The 25,267-nt window shown below is 41.8% G+C and overlaps 1 protein-coding gene across 7 annotated transcripts in view; it reads left to right on the top strand.

Annotated features, from left to right (window-relative positions):
* Positions 1–25,267, top strand: part of LOC144508725 (tyrosine-protein phosphatase non-receptor type 3-like) — a 176,089-nt gene that overhangs the window by 96,335 nt on the left and 54,487 nt on the right. For 6 of the 7 annotated variants that reach the window (XM_078237059.1, XM_078237043.1, XM_078237036.1 and 3 more), the window contains 4 exons: positions 7,301–7,324; positions 8,983–9,217; positions 20,230–20,313; positions 22,275–22,331. In XM_078237059.1, the coding sequence (XP_078093185.1) occupies positions 7,301–7,324; positions 8,983–9,217; positions 20,230–20,313; positions 22,275–22,331 (400 nt within the window). The remainder of the gene's footprint in view (positions 1–7,300; positions 7,325–8,982; positions 9,218–20,229; positions 20,314–22,274; positions 22,332–25,267) is intronic. The other variant, XM_078237066.1, reaches the window with a different exon arrangement.

A 25,267-nucleotide genomic window follows, 5' to 3' on the forward strand; every position in this document is an offset into this window, starting at 1 on the left:
CTGCCAAGCTGCAATGCAAATGTGTACTCTGGTACAGGAGACACCGCATTCGGAGCATAATTATTAAGTAATCCCTTATGGATTTTTATTGAGAGTCATGCCTCACTGATCTTGGGTTTAAATTACTCATATTCTATGTAAAAGTAAATTTAATTTCAATAATGTGTAACTACTTTTCAAAGTTATAGACAATCACTATAACATGTTAGATCAATATTGCCATAGCAAGTTTTGAGTTTGTAGGGGATCGGAGTGTGTTCCTGTGATTATGTTTAATAAATTTAGTGGCACTGCCAACAAATCTGATCAGATCATTAGTTGACAAAAAACGTTTGATATTTGATTTGATTTATTATTATCACATATATTAACATGGTGAAAAGTACTGTTTCTTGGGCGTTATACAGACAAAACATACCGTTCATAGAGAAGGAAACAAGAGAGTGCAGAATGTAGTGTTACAGTCATAGCTAGGATCTACAGAAAGATCAACTTAATGCAAGGTAAGTCCATGATTTGGATGAGAATATAGGGGGCATCGTTAATAGGTTTGCAGATGACACCAAGATTGGTGGCATAGTGGACAGTGAAGAAAGTTATCTCCAATTGCAACAGGATCTTGATCAATTGGGCCAGTGGGCTGACGAATGGCAGATGGAGTTTAATTTAGACAAATGCGAGGTGATGCATTTTGGTAGATTGAACCAGGGCAGGACTTACTCAGTTAATGGTAGGGCATTGGGGAGAGTTACACAACAAAGAGATCGAGGGGTACAGGTTCATAGGTGGACAGAGTGGTGAAGAAGGCATTCGGCATGCTTGGTTTCATCGGTCAGAACATTGAATACAGGAGTTGGGATGTCTTGTTGAAATTATACAAGACATTGGGAAGGCCACACTTGGAATACTGTGTGCAATTCTGGTCACCCTATTATAGAAAGGATATTATTAAACTAGAAAGAGTGCAGAAAAGATTTACTAGGATGCTGCCAGGACTTGATGGATTGAGTTATAAGGAGAGGCTGAATAGACTGGGACTTTTTTCTCGAGTGTAGGAGGCTGAGGGGTGACCTTATAGAGGTCTATAAAATAATGAGGGGCATAGACAAGGTAGATAGTCAATATCTTTTCCCAAAGGTAGGGGATTCTAAAACTAGAGGGCATAGGTTTAAGGTGAGAGGGGAGAGATACAAAAGTATCCGGAGGGGTAATTTTTTCACACAGAGGTGGTGAGTGTCTGGAACAAGCTGCCAGAGGTAGTAGTAGAGGCGGGTACAATTTTATCTTTTAAAAAGCATTTAGATAGTTACATGGGTACAATGGGTTTAGAGGGATATGGGCCAAATGCGGGCAATTGGGATTAGTTTAGGGGTTTTTTTTAAAAAAGGGCGGCATGGACAAGTTGGGCCGAAGGGCCTGTTTCCATGCTGTATACCTCTATGACTATGATTCGTTCAAAAGTCTGACAGCAGCGGGGAGAAGCTGTTCTTGAGTCGGTTGGTACGTGACCTCAGACTTTTGTATCTTTTTCTCGAAGGAAGAAGCTGGAAGAGAGAATGTCCGGGGTGCATAGGGTCCTTAATTACATTGGCTGCTTTGCTGAGGCAGCGGGAAGTGTAGATAGAGTCAGTGGATGGGAGGCTGGTTTGCGTGATGGATTGGACTACATTCACAACCTTTTATAGTTCCTTGAGGTCTTGGGCAGAGCAGGAGCCATACCAAGCTATGATACAACCAGAAAGAATGCTTTCTATGGTGCATCTGTAAAAGTTGGTGAGAGTTGTAGCTAACATGCTGAATTTCCTTAGTCTTCTGAGAAAGTAGAGGCGTTGGTGGGCTTTCTTAACTATAGTGTCAACATGGGGGACCAGGACAGGTTGTTGGTGATTTGGACACCTAAAAACTTGAAGCTCTCAACCCTTTCTACTTCATCCCCATTGATGTAGACAGGGGCATGTTCTCCTTTACACTTCCTGAAGTCGATGATAGTCTCCTTCGTTTTATTGACATTGAGGGAGAGCATATTGTTGCCGCACCAGTTCACCAGATTCTCTATCTCATTCCTGTACTCTGTCTCGTCATTGTTTGAGATCCGACCCACTACGGTGGTGTCGTCAGCAAACTTGAAAATCGAATTGGAGGGGAATTTGGCCGCACAGTCATAGGTGTATAAGGAGTATAGTAGGGGGCTGAGAACGCAGTCTTGTGAGGCACCGGTGTTGAGGATGATTGTGATCGTTGTTGCCTATCCTTACTGATTGTGGCCTGTGAGTTAGGAAGTTTAGGATCCAGTTGCAGAGGAAGGTGCTCAGGTCCAGGCCACGGAGTTTGGAGATGAGTTTCGTGGGAATAATAGTGTTGGAGGCTGAGCTGTAGTCAATAAATAGGAGTCTGACATAGGAGTCCTTGTTATCTAGGTGTTCCAGGGTTGAGCGCAGGGCCAGGGAATTGGTGTCTGCTGTGGACCTGTTGCGACGGTAGGCAAATCGTAGTGGATCCAGGTGGTCCGAGAGGCTGGAATTGATTTGTGCCATGACTAATCTTTCGAAGCACTTCATAATGATGGATGTCAGAGCCATCGGCCAATAGTCATTAAGGCACGCTGCTTTGTTTTTCTTTGGTACTGGGATGATGGTCATCTTCTTGAAGCAGATAGGGATCTCAGATTGTTGTAAAGAGAGATTGAAGATGTCTGTGAATACCCCCGCCAGCTGATCCATGCAGGATGTGAGTGCTCGTCCGGGTACCCCATCCGGGCCAGTCGCTTTCCGTGGGTTGACCTTCAAGGAAGCTGCTCGTCATCTGCAATGGTGACCCCAGATACAGGTTTATCCAGAGCTTCCAGGGTGGAGGGCATGCTCTCGCTGACCTCTTGCTCAAAACGGGCGTAGAATGCTTTGAGCTCGTCAGGGAGGGGTGCGTTGGAGCCGGCAATTTTGCATGCCTTCATCTTGTAACATGTTATGTCTTGCAGACCTTGCCATAGGTGTGGCTAGCCTGGGACTCTAGCTGTCTTTTGGCATCTTTGATGGACCTCCTTAGATCGTATCTAGCTTTCTTCTAAGGGTCAGTGTCACCTGACTTGAACGCCTCAGATCTGGACTTCAGCAAGCAGTGGAAATCTCTGTTCATCCATGGTCTTTGGGGAGGATTTTGAATAGGAGGATCCTGGAATAGGATTTAGGGAGAGTGATTTTGAACTGAAACATCTTTGTTAAGTAATGTTTCAGCTATAAGTCTGCCAAGAATATGTTTTTTTAGAACTGAGAGTGACGTGTCACATCCGAGAAAGTAAACTACAAGTGGCTGTGAAATATATCCTCAAAGGAAGAATCTAAAATGGAAGGGATACCAGCTAGATAGTAAAAAGTAGTAGTCTGATAAGTAAATCATGGTGTAGCAGGTAGGTAACACTGAGCTTAGGTCTCAACCTGTAGATTGAAAGAGAAAGGCAAACCCAAAAGAATTCTGTAGGATTTGGGGGGGGAGTGATTTTGAACTGAAACTAGTTAAATAGGGAAAAGTTGTGACAGAGGAAAATGAGTTGGATATGAGTGGGATCGGCTGTCACGGCACTGAGTTGTCTCGGAGTGTGAAATGGAGCTAAAAAGAGCCTCTCCAGACGTGGGAGCAATATTCTAGCCTGGGGTGGACTTCAGAATTAGTTCTGCCAAATAGCAGTTATGTTGGCAGCTATTAGATAGTGATGTTCTACAACTCTTGCCCAATTATAATAACTCTTTACAATGGCAGACTGTCTACATTTTCAGAATTATAGGATTACTTGAATCATCAGACTGGTTGAAAAAGCAGACTTGTATTCTTTTTCCATAAATTGCGAGCAACATATAGAGGCACCTTCTACTTTACTTTTACTCTTAGATGCAACAAATAGTACTGTAAATTAGGTATTACTGTAAATTATTTGATATTTTGTTTACATACTCTTTGTATACTTTGTTCAGCTACAACAAAGTCTAGAATTTTCTATTCTATTCGGATAAATAAAATCTATGAAATAATTTCAAAGCCCTGACCCATTGAAAGCTAACTTTTTAGGATACAGTATTTTAATCTGATTATTCAATTTTTTTCTATTAATTTCAGACAGTTGTACAACCATACCGCACCTGTAACCTGACATAAAAGGAAGGAATTAGATCAAGGCAATATTTATTATGTTCACACTGTACATCCCTTTGCCTGAAAGCAAAAACTGCATGTGACCAATATGCTTTGTGCATACATTCTCTCCTTTGTTGGCTTTCAATCTTTTTGGTCTGTGCTGTGAATTATCTTTAGCATCACTGCAACAACTGACTACTTTGTTGTCCCTAGCTGCATATCACTTTCCCCATATTTTTTCTGTCACCAAAATGACCACCTTAAACCTTCAGAACATCACCTATCTCCGCTCTTACTTCCATATTGCCTTTAGTGCACAGTTCATGAGATGGGATAGATGTGCTCCTTGAACATGTTCCTTGTCCAAAGTAAAATGTGTCTCAACAATATTGAAGTTTTCAGACAATACAAAGAGAATAGAACATATGGAACATAGAATTAGGAAGATAGGACTTGGGAGCAGGAATGGGCATTCAGTCCTTCAAGCCTGCTCCGCCATTGAATAAAAGCATAGCCGATGTGGTTGTGGTCTCAACTCCACTTTGCCATCTGTCCTCCATAACCCTTGTCCATCAAAAATCTGAATAACTCTAGAAATCAGGATGTTAGTAAGGGGAGTTCTTTTTGCTCCCAAATCCGCCAAGTCTTGATGTGAGTAAAAACTCAGCAGCTTTGAAGACCTCAGCTGGAATACTATCAGGGCAACAGGCTATAATTGCATAGTTCACGGTGAGAACACTATGGCTAAGATCTAGGAAAGCAAATAACTGGGAACGTAGGAGATGGTGGAAGATATTAAGTCCTGTAAGAAAATTCAAAGCTGTAGAATGGTCAAACCTAAATAGCTCTGCCCCTAACAAGTGACTGACTGTTAAATAGTAAATTAGATTGATAAATAAGTTGATTTTTTTTCCCCCAAACTTAGAATGTCTACCTGAACATCTGGGAATCTATTGCTGCACAATTCTTCACACTTCTCTCCCAATTCTCCCCATTTCAAATGGAAATTTGATTTCTGTACCTCCTACAGCACAAAGACTGCTGTGATCAGTCAGCAATGATTGTTTCTATTACTGTATATCTGCTGCTGCCCTGTCACATATTTCTTGCCCTGTCAGCTGCCTTTGACACAGTTGACTATTCTATTCTCCTCCAGCACTTATTCTAAGTATTCCAATTTTGTGGCACTGCTGTCTCTGTTTACATTCATAATAGTCCCAAGGACAGCTCAATTTTCAGGCCTCCCATCTGACTAAAATGGGATGGTGATGGCCCAAAAATGGTGGTTTATGACAACCACCTCACTGTCATCACAGTGCCCATGGCAATGTTCCACCGGACATACTACACAGCAATCTATATGACCGTTTGAAACATGCAGTCGAGCCAATTTAAAATACTATTTGATATCCTATGATGTACCTTATTTATTCTTTCATGGGATGTGTCCATCCCTAATTGCCTTTGTAGGTAGTTAAGAGTCAACCACATTGTTGTGGGTCTGAAGCCACATGTAGGCCATTCCACATAAGAAATGCAAGAACATCAGTGATCCAGATGGATTTTTAATGACAAATGCTCATGGTGTCAAGGCCACTATTGCTGAGTCTAGTTTTCATTCCAGTTTTTATTTTGATTGATTAATTGAATTTAAATCCCACCAGCTGCTGTGGTGGTATTTGCTTCTGGATTACTCGTCCAGTGACGAGTATCTCTCACCTCAGTTGCCATTTTAGGTTTATATTGGGCAGGATATGAGTTGCGCATGCTCCAATCAGCATCAGTTAGTTTCCCAGTTCATGAGGACCTGAAAGGTAAGTTCCTCATTTTTTAGGGCCGGAAGAAAGAGAATTGCTCTTCTTAGCAATCCTGCTGTAGCCCAGTGTCTTCTGCCTGTCTTGAGGCACTTGATCTCTAGTCACAGTCTCAGACTGGAACTGCTAGCATTCCATCAGCTGGCTGCTGAAAGTGTGTTCAGGAAAAATCCACGCTTTTGTATTGTCCAGTGATTTTTCCTATCTTATGTGGTCTCCCTCAGTATACTGCAGGGCTCCCCCCTTGTTCCTCTTCTCTTCATTTATATGGTGCTTATTAGTGACAACATCAGTAAGCGGAAGATCAGATTGCTGATTATACCCTCCTGTACCTTTCCGGTTCTTTTAATTCTAGGTCTATTATTCAGCTCTTCAGAGGTTTGCCCAACAATTAAGGTTCCTGCAGCTTAATATAGGCAGAACCAAAGTATTTCTTACTCATCAGTTCCTCCATGCCTCTCTTGTTAACCCTGTCAACCTTTCTAACTGCCATGACAGAGTAAGTCTGCAGGTGGAAACCTCAGAATACTGCTTGGTCTTAGCTGACCTTTCTTCCCACATTAGTTGATGCTACTCTCCTTTTTCCTCGTCATCTTTGCTTTGTCATTGATTGGCTGATCTTTCAACTAGCATGCCCAAGTTATCCCACAATCTCTGTTGCTTTCAAAATTCCTAAACCTTGTTGCTCACCTCTTTTTGGCATTGTTCCCCTCACACCATTCCATACCAGTGTTATAATGCCTATTCTCCATTGTTTTGTATCCATTTTCTTCTTTTCTCTGAGATATTTGTCCAATGTGAAAGATGACGTGTAAGTTGATTTTTGTTGCATCTCTTAACTTTATAGAGTAAGCCACTAGGTAGTGAAATTATTTTGGAATAAATGTTAATGTATACTGGATTTTATTTGTCACTCTAAGTTGAAATAGAAAACTTCTGAGGTTTGAAAAGCCTAACTCACCTTTGATTAGCTGATTGCAACTCTCGAAGTATCTTGTGCCCTCCTGCCAGTTATTTCCTTGAAACACAAGTATAGCTGTTACTTATTTATCATTTTGTTAAACACCTTTCATATGCCAAGTCTTTCTTATGCCAAAATTGAGAGGGAAAATTATTAAATAAATATAATGCATTGTAAGAAGTAATAGAAAAGGCAACACATGTAAATACAAATACAGAATTTCATCTGTAAAATTTGGATTAATATCTCATGCTTCCTGCTTCAGAACAGATTTTTTTATGATTATGGAAAGTGTAGAATGTATCTGCTTTCACAAGTATAATAAAGATACATTTGTACGTCTACAAAGTATGCACATCATTCCATTGAGTTAAGTAATTTTCAAGTTATTCTTTTACAGGTCAGAGGAACAACAATCACCAAAGTAAGTTTGCTATTTCTTCTTCCACCCTTTGTAAAGTACTATCAATTATAGTGGGTCAGATATTGTTGGAAAATAGTGCCATGTTAATCATGCATATTGATATTAATATATAAATTGGCCAGCAAGTTCAGGGGATTAAGAGAAGGTGCCATAACATGTGAATCTCTAGAACTTGTTGGTCGATTTATGTAGCTTCACTTGTTCGCACAAATAGCATCTCACCCTTAACGTCCCAGTCATTTTTAAGAAATTGCTGAATTTGCAAAATAATTGCCAATAAACTTACCACAGAGAGTTAGGGTGGAGCATAACAATGTGATAAGTGTTAATACAATGTAAATTAACCTTTTTGCCCCAGGTAGGGAACAATTTAAACTTTTCAATCGTGTTCCTGCATGTGAAATCAGCAAAATGGAATATTATATAAATGGTTAAAAAAAATTGCAGCCTGTTGCTGTGCAGAGGGACCTGGATGTCCTTGTGCATGAATCACAAAAAGTTGGTCTGCAGGTGCAGCAGGTAATTAAGAAGGCAAATTGAATTTTGTCCTTCATTGCTGGAGGGATGGAGTTTAAAAACAGGGAGGTTATGTTGCAGCTGTACAAGGTGCTGGTGAGGCCATATCTGGAGTACTATGTACAGTTTTGGTCGCCTTACTTGGGCAAGGATATACTGGTACTGGAGGAGGTGCAGAGGAGATTCACTAGGTCAATTTCAGAGTTGAGAGGGTTGGCTTATGAGGAGAGACTGAGTAGACTGGGACTATACTCATTGGAATTCAGAAGAATGAGGGGAAATCTTAAAGAAACATATAAGATTATGAAGGGAATAGATAAGATAGAAGCAGGGAGGTTGTTTCCACTTGGGGATGAAACCAGAACTAGTGGTCTGGCCTCAAAATAAGGGGGAGCAGATTTAGGACTGAGTTGAAGAGGAACTTCTTCACCCAAAGGGTTGTGAATCTGTGGAATTCCCTCCCCAGTGAAGCAGTTGAGGCTACCTCCTTGAATGTTTGTAAGGCAAGGATAGATACATTTTTGAACAGTAAAGGAATTAAGGGTTATGGTGAGTGGAGCTGGGTCCACGAAAAGATCAGCCATGATCTTATTGAATGGCGGAGCAGGCTCGAGGGGCCAGATGGCCTACTCCTGCTCCTAGTTCTTATGTTCTTAAATTCTTAAGAAATTATATGAAGCTACCTTTCTCTCGGTTTCTTCTATCTCTCTTAATCCAATCTTTCTTACAGCACTTCATTTCTTTTTCTGTATCTAGTTTGACTCTAATTCATCCTCTTTCTCCTTGTTCTGGTTTCTTTCTCGATCCTCAAGTTTCCTTGGTTAAGAAGATGTATTGTTGGTCTCACTATTCACTAAGGCCTCAAATGCCCTTTGTCCTTACCACCCCATTATTAACTCAAGTTACAATGGAAATGTTTCCAAGCTGGTGGGTGCAGGAAATAGTCTAACTAATGCTACATGCCACACATTATCTTAACCAGAAAGTTCTTGGCAAATGTGATGCATATGATGTGTGTAAAAAATTATGAATTTGAATAAAAGGTTTCCTAATTATGAGCTTTAGGCTTGTATCTTTATGATTGCTTTTAACTTGAGTGTCTTCCGTCCCATGATTTTTAATTTAATTTAACTTATTTGTAGAATAATTGCAGGGGATGAAATGCAACAACAGTTTTCTCATTGTATCAAAAGACAACGGCGATCGTTCACACATTCGGTGAATGGCATCGACACTATTGTGCCAAGTGATGATCACCTATCTGTGTCTGTTTCTCACCCACTGGATGGTGTTGACTTGCAGTTTCTTGAGACCTATGGATTGAAAGCCCCAAATGTGGATGAAACGGTTCCCTGCCAGTACTATTGCGATGACAAGGTTTGCAAAACTTAATGCAGCTTTCATTTTAAAAGCAAAATGTAATCTATCATTATATCAGTTTAAATAGCAATTAAATTTGATGGGAAAATGAAGATTCCAACAGCAATATGAGTTGTTCATTCTAGCTAGCTCCACATGTACCAGCCTGTTTTTATAAAAATTAAAAGGTTGCTTTTGTCACTCTCTGTAGGGTGTGAATAGGCTTGGGAAAGTAATGTGTGTATATGTGCCTATAAGGCATAGACATTATTGACTGGCTTAAATTCCCAAGCAGTCAGTTGAAAATTCTGGGTCTGAAGAACTGCAAATGAGAGTAAACAGAAGAAAGCCAACTTCAGTTTATTAAGAAATTCTGATCATCTTTCACGGTATCTTTCACATAAGATTTTAAACAGAATATGAACATTAAAGATCAGATATTTCAGAATTACCCATCAAATTGCCTTATTCTTTTCTTTATAGTGTTTAGTGTTACCTTTGTTTAAACTTTCACTTGAATTTTCAGCTTCTCAATTCCAGCTTTGCAGTTGGCATTAATCCTATATCTACCACTCTGTTTACAATTTGCTAAATGTAGCAGTGTGAGTATGTAAATCATTTTCCGAATGTCCATTGGGAAAAATTCTCTTGACAACTGAAAACTGTCTTCCCTCATCCAGGAGTTTTGAATTTCTTTTAACTCAATTTATTTAGAAAATTAATAGCTTTGAATTACAAATTAGCAAATCCTCCATAAGACATAGGAGCTGAAGTAGACCATTCGGCTCGTCAAGTCTGCTTTGCCATACAGTGAGATCATGACTAATCTGACATGATAATCCTCAACTCCAGTTTCCCATCTTATCCCCATAACCCTTGATTCCCTTACTGATTAAAAATATCTCTATCTCAGCCTTGGACGTCCTTAACAACCCAACCTCTACGGCCTTCTGTGGTAAAGAATTCCACCGATTCACTACCCTTTGAGAGAAGAAATTCCTCTCGTCTTTGTCTTAAATGGATGACCCTTTACTCTGAGATTATGCCTTTTGGTCCTGGACTTTCCCACAAGAAGAAATATCCTCTCAGCATCTACCCTGTCAAGCCCCCTGAGAATCTCATATGTTTCAATTTGGTCTATACTCCAGTGGGTACATGCCCAGCCGACTCAACCTCTCCTCATACAAAATAATGGTTGGGATCAACCTAGTGAACCTTCTCTGGGCTGCCTCCAATGCCAGCATATCTTTCCTTTGATATGGGGGCCAAAACTGTGGTCTAACTAGTAATTGCCTTGTATAGTTTTAGCAAGACTTCCCTGTTTTTATACTCCATTTTGTTCAAACTTAAGGTCAACATTCCACATGCCTTCCCTGTTAGCTGTTGAAAGTGATTGTTAACCTTTTATGATTTATACACAAGGATCCCCAAATCCCTTTGTGCTGCACCTTTCTATCTTTCTCCATTTAAATGATATTCAGCTTTTTTATTCTTCCTGGCAATGTGCATAATTTCACATTTTCCTACATTGTATTCTGTCTGGCAAGTTTTTGCCCACTCTCATTATTTGTTGAAATCCCTCTTTGTACCATCCTCACCATTTGCCTTCTGTTCTGTTAGTTTTTAAAACTTTCCAAATCCTATGGTTTATCACAAAGCTTTGCCACATTGTGTGTTTTTTTTTCAGTTTAATACTATCCTTAACTTCCTCGATTAACCATGGTTAACTTATCCCTGACTTTGCTGATCGACCATCAAATCCCTACAGTGCAGAAGAAGGCCATTCGGCCTATCAAAACTGCACTGACTCTCCATCAGAGTATTTTACCCAGGCCCACCCCCACCCTATCCCCGTAATCCCATGTATTTACCCCACTAATCCCCCTAGTTTACACATCTTGGGACACTAAGGGGAAATTTAGCATGACCAGTCCATCTAATCTGCACATTTTACTGTGGGAGGAAACCAGAACACCTGGAGGAAACACATGCAGACATGGGGAGAACATGCAAACTTCGCACAGTCACCAAAGGCTGAACCCAGGTCTCTGGTGCTGTGAGGTTGCAGTGCTAACTACTGTCTGCCATTTCTGCAAAACTTTCCCAGTCCAGTCCAGCCAACTCTGCCCACATTCTTTATTTACCCTTATTTAAATTTAGCAGAGTTATTTCTGACCCAAGTTTCTCACTCTCAAACTGAATCCTAAATTCTACCATGTTATGGTCACTGTTTTACTCTGAGATTGTTTATTAAACCTGCCTCATTACATATTGCCAAATAAAATAGCTTGACCCTGGTTGGATCCGCAACGTATTGTGATAAGAAATTGTCCTGAATACACTCTGTGAATTCTCTTTCATGACAACCTCTGTCATTTTGATTTTCCCAATCAACATGAAGATTAAAGTCACCCATGATTAATGTACTGCCTTTTTACATGCTCTCTTTATCTCCTGATTTATCCATCCTATCGAATATCTACAGTTGAGGGCCCTATGACTACTCCCACCAGTGTCTTCTTCCCTTGTTAATATTTCTCTGCATCCAAATGGATTCTACATCTTCTGATCAAAAATCATTTTTCATTATCGTACTTATTCCATCTCGTACTCACAAAGCTACCCCACAACTCTTTCCTTCCTGCTTGTCCTTAGGAAAAGTCACATTCCCCTGAATGTTTAGTTCCTAGATTTGTTCTCTTTGTAACCACGTCTCTGTAATGGCTATAAGATCATAATGTGGAGATGCCGGCGTTGGACTGGGGTCAACACAGTAACAAGTCTCACAACACCAGGTTAAAGTCCAACAGGTTTATTTGGTAGCAAAAGCCACTAGCTTTCGGAGCGCTGCTCCTTCGTCAGGTAAGTGGGAGTTCTGTTCACCAACAGGGCATATAAAGACACAAACTCAATTTACAAAATAATGGTTGGGATGCGAGTCTTTATAGGTAATCAAGTCTTAAAGGTACAGACAATGTGAGTGGAGAGAGCATTAAGCACAGGTTAAAGAGATGTGTATTGTCTCCAGACAGGGCAGTTAGTGAGATTTTGCAAGCCCAGGCAAGTCGTGGGGGTTACAGATAGTGTGACATGAACCCAAGATCCCGGTTGAGGCCGTCCTCATGTGTGCGGAACTTGGCTATCAGTCTCTGCTCAGCGACTCTGCGCTGTCGTGTGTCATGAAGGCTGCCTTGGAGAACGCTTACCCGAAGATCAGAAGCCAAATGCCCATGACCGCTGAAGTGTTCCCCAACAGGAAGAGAACACTCTTGCCTGGTGATTGTCGAGCGGTGTTCATTCATCCGTTGTCGTAGCGTCTGCATGGTCTCCCCAATGTACCATGCCTCGGGACATCCTTTCCTGCAGCATATCAGGTAGACAACGTTGGCCGAGTTGCAAGAGTATGTACCGTGTATCTGGTGGATGGTGTTCTCACGTGAGATGATGGCATCCGTGTCTATGATCCGGCATGTCTCGCAGAGGTTGCTGTGGCAGGGTTGTGTGGTGTCGTGGTCACTGTTCTCCTGAAGGCTGGGTAGTTTGCTGTGGACAATGGTCTGTTTGGGGTTGTGCGGTTGTTTGCAGGCAAGAAGTGGGGGTGTGGGGATGGCCTTGGCGAGATGTTCGTCTTCATCAATGACATGTTGAAAGCTCCGGAGAAGATGTCGTAGCTTCTCCGCTCCGGGGAAGTACTGGACGACGAAGGGTACTCTGTCCACAGAACAGAACGGATTACTGCAAAGAAGTGTATCGACAACTGAACAATGAGGAACACTACAGACAATTTCGCCGCAGATCCGACCAAAGAACACACCCATCAACTCAACAGACTGATCAAGAACTTTGATCCAGACCTTCAGAGTACTCTCCGTGCTCTCATCCCACGTACTCCCCGCGTTGGAGATCTCTACTGCCTCCCGAAGATACAGAAGGCAAACACACCCAGCCGTCCCATCGTATCGGGCAATGGGACCCTGTGCGAGAACCTCTCCGGCTACGTCGAGGCATCCTGAAACCCATTGTACAAAGAACCTCCAGCTTTTGTCGCGACACTACGGACTTCCTACAGAAACTCAACACACATGGAGCAGTTGAACCAGGAGCACTCCTCGTCGCAATGGATGTCTCAGCACTCTACACCAGCATCCCCCACGACAATGGCATTGCTGCAACTGCCTCAGTACTCAATGCCGACAACTGCCAGTCGCCAGATGCAATTTTACAACTCATCCGCTTCATCCTGGACCACAATGTCTTCACCTTCAACAACCAGTTCTTCATCCAGACACATGGAACAGCCATGGGGACCAAATTTGCACCTCAATATGCCAACATCTTCATGCACAGGTTCGAACAAGACCTCTTCACCGCACAGGACCTTCAACCAATGCTATACTCTAGATACATCGATGACATTTTCTTCCTTTGGACTCATGGTGAACAATCACTGAAACAACTATATGATGACATCAACAAGTTCCATCCCACCATCAGACTCACCATGGACTACTCTCCGAAATCGGTTGCATTCTTGGACACACGCAACTCCATCAAGGACGGTCACCTCAGCACTTCACTGTTCCGCAAGCCCACGGATAACCTCACGATGCTCCACTTCTCCAGCTTCCACCCTAAACACGTTAAAGAAGCCACCCCCTACGGACAAGCCCTCCGTATACACAGGATCTGCTCAGATGAGGAGGATCGCAAAAGACACCTCCAGACGCTGAAAGATGCCCTCATAAGAACAGGATATGGCGCTCGACTCATCGATCAACAGTTCCAACGCGCCACAGCGAAAAACCGCACCGATCTCCTCAGAAGACAAACACGGGACATGGCGGACAGAGTACCCTTCGTCGTCCAGTACTTCCCCGGAACAGGGAAGCTACGACATCTTCTCCGGAGCCTTCAACGTGTTATTGATGAAGATGAACATCTCGCCAAGGCATCCTCACCCCCACTTCTTGCCTTCAAACAACCACACAACCTCAAACAGACCATTGTCAGCAGCAAACTACCCAGCCTTCAGGTGAACAATGACCACGACACCACACAATCCTGCCACAGCAACCTCTGCAAAACGTGCCGGATCATCGACACGGATGCCATCATCTCACATGAGAAAACCATCCACCAGGTACACAGTAAATACTCTTGCAACTCGGCCAACGTTGTCTACCTGATATGCACAGTAAGAAGTTTAACAACACCAGGTTAAAGTCCAACAGGTTTATTTGGTAGCAAAAGCCACACAAGCTTTCGAAGCTCTAAGCCCCTTCTTCAGGTGAGTGGGAATTCTGTTCACAAACAGAGTTTATAAAGACACAGACTCAATTTACATGAATAGTGGTTGGAATGCGAATACTTACAACTACTCAAGTCTTTAAGAAACAAAACAATGGGAGTGGAGAGAGCATCAAGACAGGCTAAAAAGATGTGTATTGTCTCCAGACAATACACATTGGACTTGGAGTACTGTGTGCAGTTCTGGTCCCCACATTACAGGAAGGATGTGGAGGCTTTGGAGAGGGTGCAGAGGAGGTTTACCAGGATGTTGCCTGGTATGGAGGGGAGATCCTATGAGGAGAGGCTGAGGGATTTGGGATTGTTTTCGCTGGAAAGGCGGCGGCTAAGAGGGGATCTTATTGAAACATATAAGATGATTAGAGGTTTAGATAGGGTGGATAGTGATAGCCTTTTTCCTCTGATGGAGAAATCCAGCACGAGGGGGCATGGCTTTAAATTGAGGGGGGGTAGTTATAGAACCGATGTCAGGGGTAGGTTCTTTACCCAGAGGGTGGTGAGGGATTGGAATGCCCTGCCAGCATCAGTAGTAAATGCGCCTAGTTTGGGGGCGTTTAAGAGATCCGTAGATAGGTTCATGGACGAAAAGAAATTGGTTTAGGTTGGAGGGTCACAGTTTTTTTTTAACTGGTCGGTGCAACATCGTGGGCCGAAGGGCCTGTTCTGCGCTGTAATGTTCTATGTTCTATGTTCTAAGACAGCCAGTGAAACTCTGCAGGTCCACGCAACTGTGGGCGTTACAAATAGTGTGACATGAACCCAATATCCCGGTTGAGGCCGTCCGCGTGTGTGCGGAACTTGGCTATCAGTTTCTGCTCAGCGACTGTGTGCTGTCGTGTGTCGCGAAGGCCGCCTTGGAGAACGCTTACCCGAATATCAGAGGCCGAATGCCCGTGACCGCTGAAGTGCTCCCCAACAGGAAGAGAACAGTCTTGCCTGGTGATTGTCGAGCGGTGTTCATTCATCCGTTGTCGCAGCGTCTGCATAGTTTCCCCAATGTACCATGCCTCGGGACCTGCAGAGTTTCACTGGCTGTCTTGTCTGGAGACAATACACATCTTTTTAGCCTGTCTTGATGCTCTCTCCACTCCCATTGTTTTGTTTCTTAAAGACTTGATTAGTTGTAAGTATTCGCATTCCAACCATTATTCATGTAAATTGAGTCTGTGTCTTTATAAACTCTGTTTGTGAACAGAATTCCCACTCACCTGAAGAAGGGGCTTAGAGCTTCGAAAGCTTGTGTGGCTTTTGCTACCAAATAAACCTGTTGGACTTTAACCTGGTGTTGTTAAACTTCTTACTGTGTTTACCCCAGTCCAACGCCGGCATCTCCACATCATACCTGATATGCTGCAGGAAAGGATATCCCGAGGTGTGGTACATTGGGGAGACCATGCAGACGCTACAACAACGGATGAATGAACACCGCTCGACAATCACCAGGCAAGAGTGTTCTCTTCCTGTTGGGGAATACTTCAGCGGTCACGGGCATTTGGCCTCTGATCTTCGGGTAAGCATTCTCCAAGGCGGCCTTCATGACAGCGCAGAGACTGATAGCCAAGTTCCGCACACATGAGGATGGCCTCAACCGGGATCTTGGGTTCATGTCACACTATCTGTAACCCCCCCCACGACTTGCCTTGGCTTGCAAAATCTCACTAACTGTCCTGTCTGGAGACAATACACATCTCTTTAACCTGTGCTTAACGCTCTCTCCACTCACATTGTCTGTAGCTTTAAGACTTGATTACCTATAAAGACTTGTATTCCAACCATTATTTTGTAAATTGAGTTTGTGTCTTTATATGCCCTGTTTGTGAACAGAACTCCCACTTACCTGACGAAGGAGCCGCGCTCCAAAAGCTAATGGCTTTTGCTACCAAATAAACCTGTTGGACTCACCTGTTGTGAGACTTCTTACTATATAAGATCATACCCATTAACCTCAATTTGTGCTATTAATTAATTTATTCTGTGGCGAATACTATCTGCATTTAAGTGAAAAGCCATTAATTTTGGCTTTTTATTCTTTCCCCCTCTTTTGATCCTATTTGCTGCAATTGTTTTATGTTTGTACACTCTGCTTCCTGTCATACTCTAGGTATCATTACCTAAATAGTTGCCTTGCAATACTGCCATATCATTTTGCTTTGTAAACCTACATACCCCTTTCCAGCACTATCCCCCCTCTATAAAATCCTCTCTACCTCCCTAATAATACAGTTTGCAAGAACACTGGTCCCTGCAGGGTTCAGATGCGCGATGTCCCAATGGTACAGCCCCCTTTCCCCTGTCCTCATATTAGTGCCCCACGAACCGAAACCCAATTCTTCCACACCAGTCTTTGAACCACGTATTCATCTCTAATTTTTTTTGTACCCAATGCCAATTTGCACGTGGCTCCAGAAATTATAACTTTGGAGGTTCCATTGTTTAATTTTGTGCCAACTCCACAGACTCTCTATGCAGAACCTCTTTCCTTGTTCTTTCTAAATCATTGATACCTACATGGATCACGACAGTGGGATCTTACCCCTCCCACTGTGAATTCTCCAGCGCAGAACAAATGACCTGAACCCTGGCACTGGGCGGACAACACAGCTGGACTCTGGCTCTTTGCTGCAAAGAACAGTGTCAATCCCCCTCACTATACTGTCCCCTACTACCAGTACATTCTTATGTGCTTCCCCCACTTGAATGGCTTCCTTTCCAAAGTATCATGTGCTCATCCACCCTGCAGTCTTCGCTCTCATCCAGACAAACTGAGAGAACCTCAAATCTGTTGAACAATTGCAGAGGCTGACATTCCTGCCCTCTGCTGCAGTCATACGCCAGCCCCCCCCACCCCCCCCACCCCCGCCCACCAGTCCCAGCCCACTTTCCACACCAGAAAACCCTATCCTGATTCCTGTGACTGCCTCCAGAAACAAAGCAACCAGGTAACTCCCTCCCTCCTTGATGTATCACGGTGTCTGCAGCTCAGCCTCCAGTTCAATGACTCTGAGCTGAAGTCCCTCAAGCGTAAACACTTAGTGCAGACGTGTTTGCCCTGGATCACAATGTTATCCAAGGAGCACCCACATGCTACAGCCTTGACACATCACCTGTCCTGCCATTCTTATTGTGTTTTAAATAATTACTTAATTAAATTATTTATTTATGATGCTATTTTTATATTTTGTTAAATAACTACCAAGTTGTGCACAGTTTTAAACCTTGGGGAAAGAGTGGAACTGACCCACTTACCGGATTCTCACTAAAACATTAATTCCTTTCCCTGTCGCAGAGTAACAACCAATCCTAAAGGATGAGAAAGGAAGAAAAAAAACAAAGGGAAAGAAACATCTCTTATCCCCCACTTCACTGAACTCCCCACTTACCATACTCCAAGCTTGCACTCTGAGCCTTGGTGCACTCCATTTGTTTACTCCCTAGAGCGCCAGAATTTGCTATTCCTGTGGTCCAAAGTTGTCAAATTAATTTATTTCTTACCTCCTTTCTGGATGATAAAGATATAAGGAGGCCTGTAATTAAAAATATTTGAGATGTTGTGTCTGATAGCAGTTAGTTGGCATTGCATTATAATGGCTGCTTTCATATCACACTGTAATTTTGAGTATGAGTAAAGAGTATGAGTGTAATTGCTATGATATGCTTGCAGCTACTGATTCAGGGGCGGGGGATGCTCTAGTGTTCACTATATAAATAAAATATATATCAGGATTTTACAAATTGTGAAAAAGCAGACAGCAAGAAACTGAATTAGTTAGCAATTCTTAACTACACTAACTACCATATGTGCTGAGTGGATCTGTGGCTGGCAAGGTTCTACACACTTAAAATTGAGCATTTCTCTCTCTGTGCCACCAACAGTTGAAACTGATACCACAGGCAGTAAATGGATTTTGCCCATTGGGAAAAGGTTGCTGTGAATGTTTTTGCTGAAGCTTGCACCCATATACCAAGTTTGATGTATAATGGATCGATACAATTAAGTTACCAGAATATTGTCTTCTGAATGCAATGCTTAGACGTGTTTTAACTGATTATGCAGAGTACTAATTCCACTGCATTGAAAATGCTAAATCTGAACTCGTCATTATGTAACAGATTATTAAATTATTTTTTGTTTCTTTGTTAAAATTATCTTGCTTGCATTACGTAGAGTATAATGATATGAAGCAGTAATTATAACCAGTGTGCAAAATCTAAATGCCCTACACTACATGGATGCACATTCAGACAATTCACTGAAAACACAAAAGGTTTGCTATATTTGGTTACCTTGATGCAGATATGACAATGATAGGAACCAATACTTTACTGTCCTAACTAATCAGCCTGTAGGCAAAAATGGTATTACAGCCGTTATCCCTAATAGAGGCTGCCCAACCTTGCTGCTGGATTTTTAATTTTTACTCCCGCGAACAACACTGCTCAATTTTAGCAAGTAGGTATAACCAGACATAAATTTTATTTGACCCTTCAGAGCACAAGCCTGCTGAGATACTACAGCTTATGTCAAAACAAACAAGCTATAATGATCAACAGTCTTGATATGGGAAGAGCTAGGCATTACAGATATAGGCAAAATAACATAACAAAAATTGTGGAAGCTTCTGATACACAAAGTAAAATTTGGTACAATTCACTTTAATTCATGCAGTCTGTTAAACAGTATCTGTGTTTGTAAAATTAGTTTTATGGTTTGATGCGAGACCAAGTGACATAAAATATATGAAAATCCGTGCACACATGGGATCAATCACACGACCAAATTCCCAGTCTCAGTTATGAACTGCAACATTAAATGGAAAAAACATCAGAGAGAAATTGCTGTCTTCGCCCTTGTTGGAATTTTAATAGTTTGAAACAGGCAGCCAAGCCCCGAATTGACTTCCTCTCCACCGTTATCCCCCCTGAGGCACTCCTTAAAACGTGCCTCTTTTCCCAAGTGAGGCCATCTATCTAAATACCACCACCAAATATTAATAACACTCCGGTGAAGTACCTTGAGACACTTGGTTTAAAGTTTATTTATTATTGTCACAAGTAAGCTTATGTTAACACTGTAATGAAGTTACTTTCAGACTGTGGGGGGAACCCACGCAGGTACGGTGAGAACATGCAGACTCCGCACAGTCACCCAAGCTTTGAGTCGAACCCGGGTCCTTGGCGCTATGAGACAGCAGTGCTAACCACTGTGCTACCGTGCCGCCCACGGAATGGGTCCCCTTTCTGCCTTCCTTGATTATCTGGTGTGTGATTGAAGACAACAGAAAAAAGGAAAGAAACAAAAGGAGCTCACTGTTTAAAAATCAATGTTAAAAATCAGGAGTGTATAACAGTCAAATTAAACCAGACAAACCATATCTGTTCAGCTCTCCTCAATGTCTCTTATCTTCACCATAGCGTAGGACTATAGGTTAATATACTGGATAATGTAAAACTGAGGTATAAATAATTTATATTAGTGTTTCATATAACTGTTCACATGAGGATTAAACATGATGAGTAGAACTGCAATGGTTCTCTCACCTGCCCAATGTTAACCCAATTTACATATGTTAAAATGAGTGCACTCGGTTGAGTCTTGACATTCTGTTCCAACTAGAAAACTGCAAGGCATGATCTAAATAATTATATAGTGTGCAAATTGAGCGACTGTAATAGTATCTTTCATTTAATCCTGCGTAATAAAGTTGGCTTATTCTTCCTTCCAGGCTAATCTGGTAAACACTGACAATGGCTTGCTTTGGGTTCGAATGATACCTGATGAAGAAGGAAAGTTTGGCTTCAATTTGAAGGTAAATAGCATAACTTTCATTATCATATGTAATACTACAGACTATATACATAGTAATATATAGAAGCAAAGATATAATGCACAACGCAACTTTCCAAGATATAGAGTGAAATGGCATAGTTACACAACAGGGTTGAAATTCAGGAACTCTTAATTATCATTATTCAATTCTAAGAAACTATCTCTGTAGAATCAAAAACAAACAATGCTGGAAAATCTCAGCAGGCCTGACAGCATCTGCGGAGAGAGAATAGAGCCAACGTTTCAAGTCTGGGTGAGCCTTCGTCAGAGCTAAGAGCAAAGAAAATCAGCAGAGATTCATACTATGAGGGTGGGGGTGGCTGTAATTGGAAATGTAAATAAGGATGAAGAAGGCTAAGAAAGGTGTTAAAAGTGTCCATTAAGTGATTGGAATGTGTGAATGGCAGAACAGAGTTACAGATGGTTAAGGGACTGCCTGAGGATTATGGCAGTTGCCCTGAAAGGGGAAGGGGAGGGCAAGAAGGAAAGCTGGAATAGAGAAGTGGAAAAATGGAAATGAAAAAGAAGGATGATATAAATGGATGAATGAGATGAAATGAAATAAAATAAATGGAAATGGGCTGAATGTGGAGAAGAGAGTTCATGCTCTGAAGTTGTTGAATTCAATGCTCAGACCGGAAGGCTGTAAAGTGCCCAATGGGAAAATGAAGTGCTGTTCCTCCAGTTTGCATTGGGGCTCACTCTAACATTGCAAAAGGCCAAGGACAGACATGTGGACAGGAGAGTGTTGAAGATTTTGGAGAGAGAGAGAGGTCAAGGAAGAGAAGTGTCAGAGATGAACCATGTGAAGGTGATAGAGGGGTGGAAATTGGAAGCAAAATTGATCATTTTTTTCCAGGTCCAGACTTGTACTGTCCATTTGTACCTCTGTTCTGCCATTCACACATTCCGACCACTTACTGGACACTTAGCACCTTTCCCAGCCTTCATCCTCGTTTACATTCACTTTATCCAATCACAGCACCCTCCCACCCCCACCTCATAGTATAAATCTCTGCTGATTTTCTTTGCTCTTAGCTCTGGCGAAGGGTCATCTAGACTCGAAACGTTGGCTTTATTCTCTCTCCACGGATGCTGTCAGACCTGCTGAGATTTTACAGCATTTTCTGTTTTTGTTTCAGATTCCAGCATCCGCAGTATTTTGCTTTTAACTCTGTAGAATTCTCTGATTGGTCATTCTATCTTTTTTTGGTGGGGGAAACTAATATTGTTCTCCTGTTTTTCTGTTTTCTAAACCAAGGGAAGAGCTGCAACCTGGCCACGAATCCTTGCCCCTTTGCTCTCTTTGGCTGTTCCAAAATTAATTAGAGTGATGCACTGTTCAATGTTTTATTCACCTCCTCATTGTGCAAATTATTTGTCCTTGTATGAATGTAATTCACTGATAGAAAGAGTTAATGTGACACACTGCATTGGAGTTTGTGTTTGCACCATTGGAACTATTTTTAAACTGAATAACAAATAATAAGCAGCTTCCATTTCATTTTGTTTTTCTTTGTTCATCTATTTGAACATTTTTCTGATCAATAATTCAAAATCAATAATTCAGGAACTGGCTTTGACATTATTGCAGAACTCACCAAATGTGAAGAAGTTGAATAAATTTCCGTAAACAGTCATTTAATCCTTAATTTTAGTTATGCATTATTAATTCAGCTAAATCTGCGCTGAGCTACTTCATCCAATCATTTCTATATTGATGCAAGCAGGATTCTTTCAAATAAAAATACTTCAAAGAGCAAGAAAAGTGTGCAAGTGTAATGGTTAAAAAAAATCTTTGTGTAAAACCTATAAACAACAAACTTCCCTTGTAAATTCTGAACAGAAAATCGAATATTTTGAATTCATATATTGTGTATATAGTCTTGAAGCGTCTCACTTCTTCCCTCTTCACATCTCCCCTACACTGTCTACTTTCAGGGTGGAGTTGATCAGAAAATGCCCCTCATTGTATCAAGAGTAAGCCCGGGATCACCGGTGAGTAATGCCTTTCACAGTAACTTCAGTAAATCTTTTATTACTCTCTGCATATCTAACAAAGGAATTTTTATTCATCTGCTTCACAGCCTCAGTTTGCTATAAAAGGGATAGAGCAAAAGTCTTGACCTCCTGCACAATTTCACGGTTTCTCTCTTGAACAAAGGAAGGGGTGTAATGGCACTGAGTGCATGAGGAAGGGGCCACGAGGGAACTAATTGAAATTCCAGTCTCACTTGCTGAATCATTACAACTACCATTCTTACCCCTGCATCTCTTTGACTATCTTTACACCTCTCGTGTTCCTTTTTCACACTGCTTGGAGGGTCCCTTGCTACAGAAACTTTAAATGGTTCTGAATAAGCTACTCATGTTTGTTGGTCAGCAGTCCAATTTGAAATTGTTGGACTTCTTGCTGCTATGCTTCTCTTTCTAATTGTTTCTGCTTACTTAGATAGAACAGTACAGCACAGAACAGGCCCTTCGGCCCACGATGTTGTGCCGAGCTTTGTCTGAAACCCAGATCAAGCTGTTTCCTCCCTATCATCCCGAAGTACTCCATGTGCCTATCCAATAGCTTCTTAAATGTTCCTAAAGTTTCTGACTCCACTATCCCTGCAGGCAGTCCATTCCACACCCCAACCACTCTCTGAGTAAAAAACCTACCTCGGACATCCTTCCTATATCTCCCACCATGAACCCTATAGTTATGCCCCCTAGTTACCGCTCCATTCACCTGAGGAAATTGTCTTTGAACGTTCACTCTATCTATCCCCCTCATCATCTTATAAACCTCTATCAAGTCTCCTCTCAACCTCCTCCGCTCCAAAGAGAAAAGCCCAAGTTCCCTCAACCTTTCCTCATAAGACCTACCCTCCAAACCAGGCAGCATCCTGGTAAATCTCCTCTGCACTCTTTCCAGTGTCTCCACATCCTTCTTATAGTGAGGTGACCAGAACTGCACACAATATTCCAAATGTGGTCTCACCAAGGTCCTGTACAGTTGCAGCATAACCCCGCGGCTCTTAAACTCAAACCCCCTGTTAATGAACGCCAGCACACTATAGGCCTTCTTCACGGCTCTATCCACTTGAGTGGCAACCTTCAGAGATCTATGGATATGAACCCCAAGATCTCTCTGTTCCTCCACATTCTTCAGAACCCTACCTTTGACCCTGTAATCCACATTTAAATTTGTCCTACCAAAATGAATCACCTCGCATTTGTCAGGGTTAACTTTTTTGTCCTTTAATTTAATTATAAGAAAATTATTTCTGTGAAACAGTGCTTTGGCCACAGTAATCACTGTGTGCAGTAGCGGTCTCAGTCCTGTCATTGTAGAAGGTATCTTTCAGCCACTTACCTTTATTTGTGTTGAACAAGGCTCCCTGTCCAGTGAATAATCCTTGTACTGCAACACTTAGTTTGGTCCACCCTGAAGTTCTGTTCTTCTCTCCCACAGGATTTCTGTTTGCCTCTTTTATCTTTTTAACTTTCACTGCTTTTCATTTTCCTTCAAATGTTTGATCAGTTATACACTAGAACTCACTTTCATAGTTGCATTTCCTTCCTTTCTAGCTCCAGCTTACTCCATAGGAATTCTGAATGAAATTCCACTCCTCGTGTTTCAGGTCCACCCATAATTCCAGATGTCTGCATGTTATTCTGCATTCCTCAAACTATTGTTTCCACTGCTTCCCAAGATTCATGTTCAAAATCATACGCCACCAAATGCAGCAGCACCAAGTTACTCTCCTTCAGAGTTACTCTGAAATACAGTTCCATTTCATCCTTCAACTTGTCTGGTGTTTTAACAAAAAAGCTATTTTCTTTCTTTCAGGTATCAAGAACCGCAAGCTTCAACAACTCTTAAGTAACAACACCCCTCTGGGTCCTTCTTTCCCATCACTTTCCTCTGACCTCATTCCTCCTTCTAGTCTCACCCATTGCCTTGTTTTTACCGCTCTGACCTTCTCCCCTCTGACCCTGCATGGTCAGTCCTTAGAAAAGGCCCCAGTTTCATTCCTGAACATACTTGAGCTATTTTTACCTTGCCTTCTCCTCTGTACACATTTCTTTGGCCAGGAGTCTTCCCCATGCCCAGCAGATCCTTCCTCCTGTCTTCAGGACTTTCAGCAGGACTTTAAACTTGTAAGTTTAAGCCGGGGGAGGTGGGGTGAGGAGGGTTCAGATAGAAAAGGTAGCATACAAAATAGTTGGTAAACAACGAAAGGGAAGAAACAGTCAAAAATTATACATGAGGTACTATGGGTAAAGGGAAAGCCAAAAGATATCAAATAATTAAACCAGAAGAGAGAAATAAGAAATGTGTTTGTAAAATGTTAAAGCAGAAGGTCAAAGTGCCTGAGACACAGAGCATAAGGAACAAAGTGAATAAATTGGAGGTGCAAATGCAACTTGGCGTGACTGCAAGGTGATCAGGACTGGGACGTATTACGTCAGTGAGGGATGGGCAATAAATGCTGGCCTCGTCAGTGACACGCACATCCCAGGAAAGAGTAAACAAAAAGGGAGAAAGGTAACTTTTGGTATTACAGGTGAAGTCACTTACCTAGCAAGACAGTATATACTGAGAGAGGTAAGCAGACAGCGGAGACTTCATGGGTAGAATAAAGAAATAGAAGAGGATTTAAAATTGTAGTGGGAGTTGTGTAGAGGTTTCCTGGTAGCAAATGTGAAGTGGTAGAGAGATTCGAAGAGCATGCAGTAAAGGCAGAGTGATTTTCATGAAGGATTTTAACTTTCATACACATTAAGAAGAATATGCTAACACGTCAATTTCTTGAGCGTACTGGAATAGTTTTCTGCAGCAATATGTTCTCAGACTAACACAATAGATGCTATATTTGATTGATTAATGAGTCATGATTTAGTGACAGCCTAATGGTATATGAACATTGATGTAATAGCACACA

This window comes from Mustelus asterias, chromosome 2 (genome assembly GCF_964213995.1).
Source record: "Mustelus asterias chromosome 2, sMusAst1.hap1.1, whole genome shotgun sequence".
Taxonomy (NCBI): Eukaryota; Metazoa; Chordata; class Chondrichthyes; order Carcharhiniformes; family Triakidae; genus Mustelus; species Mustelus asterias.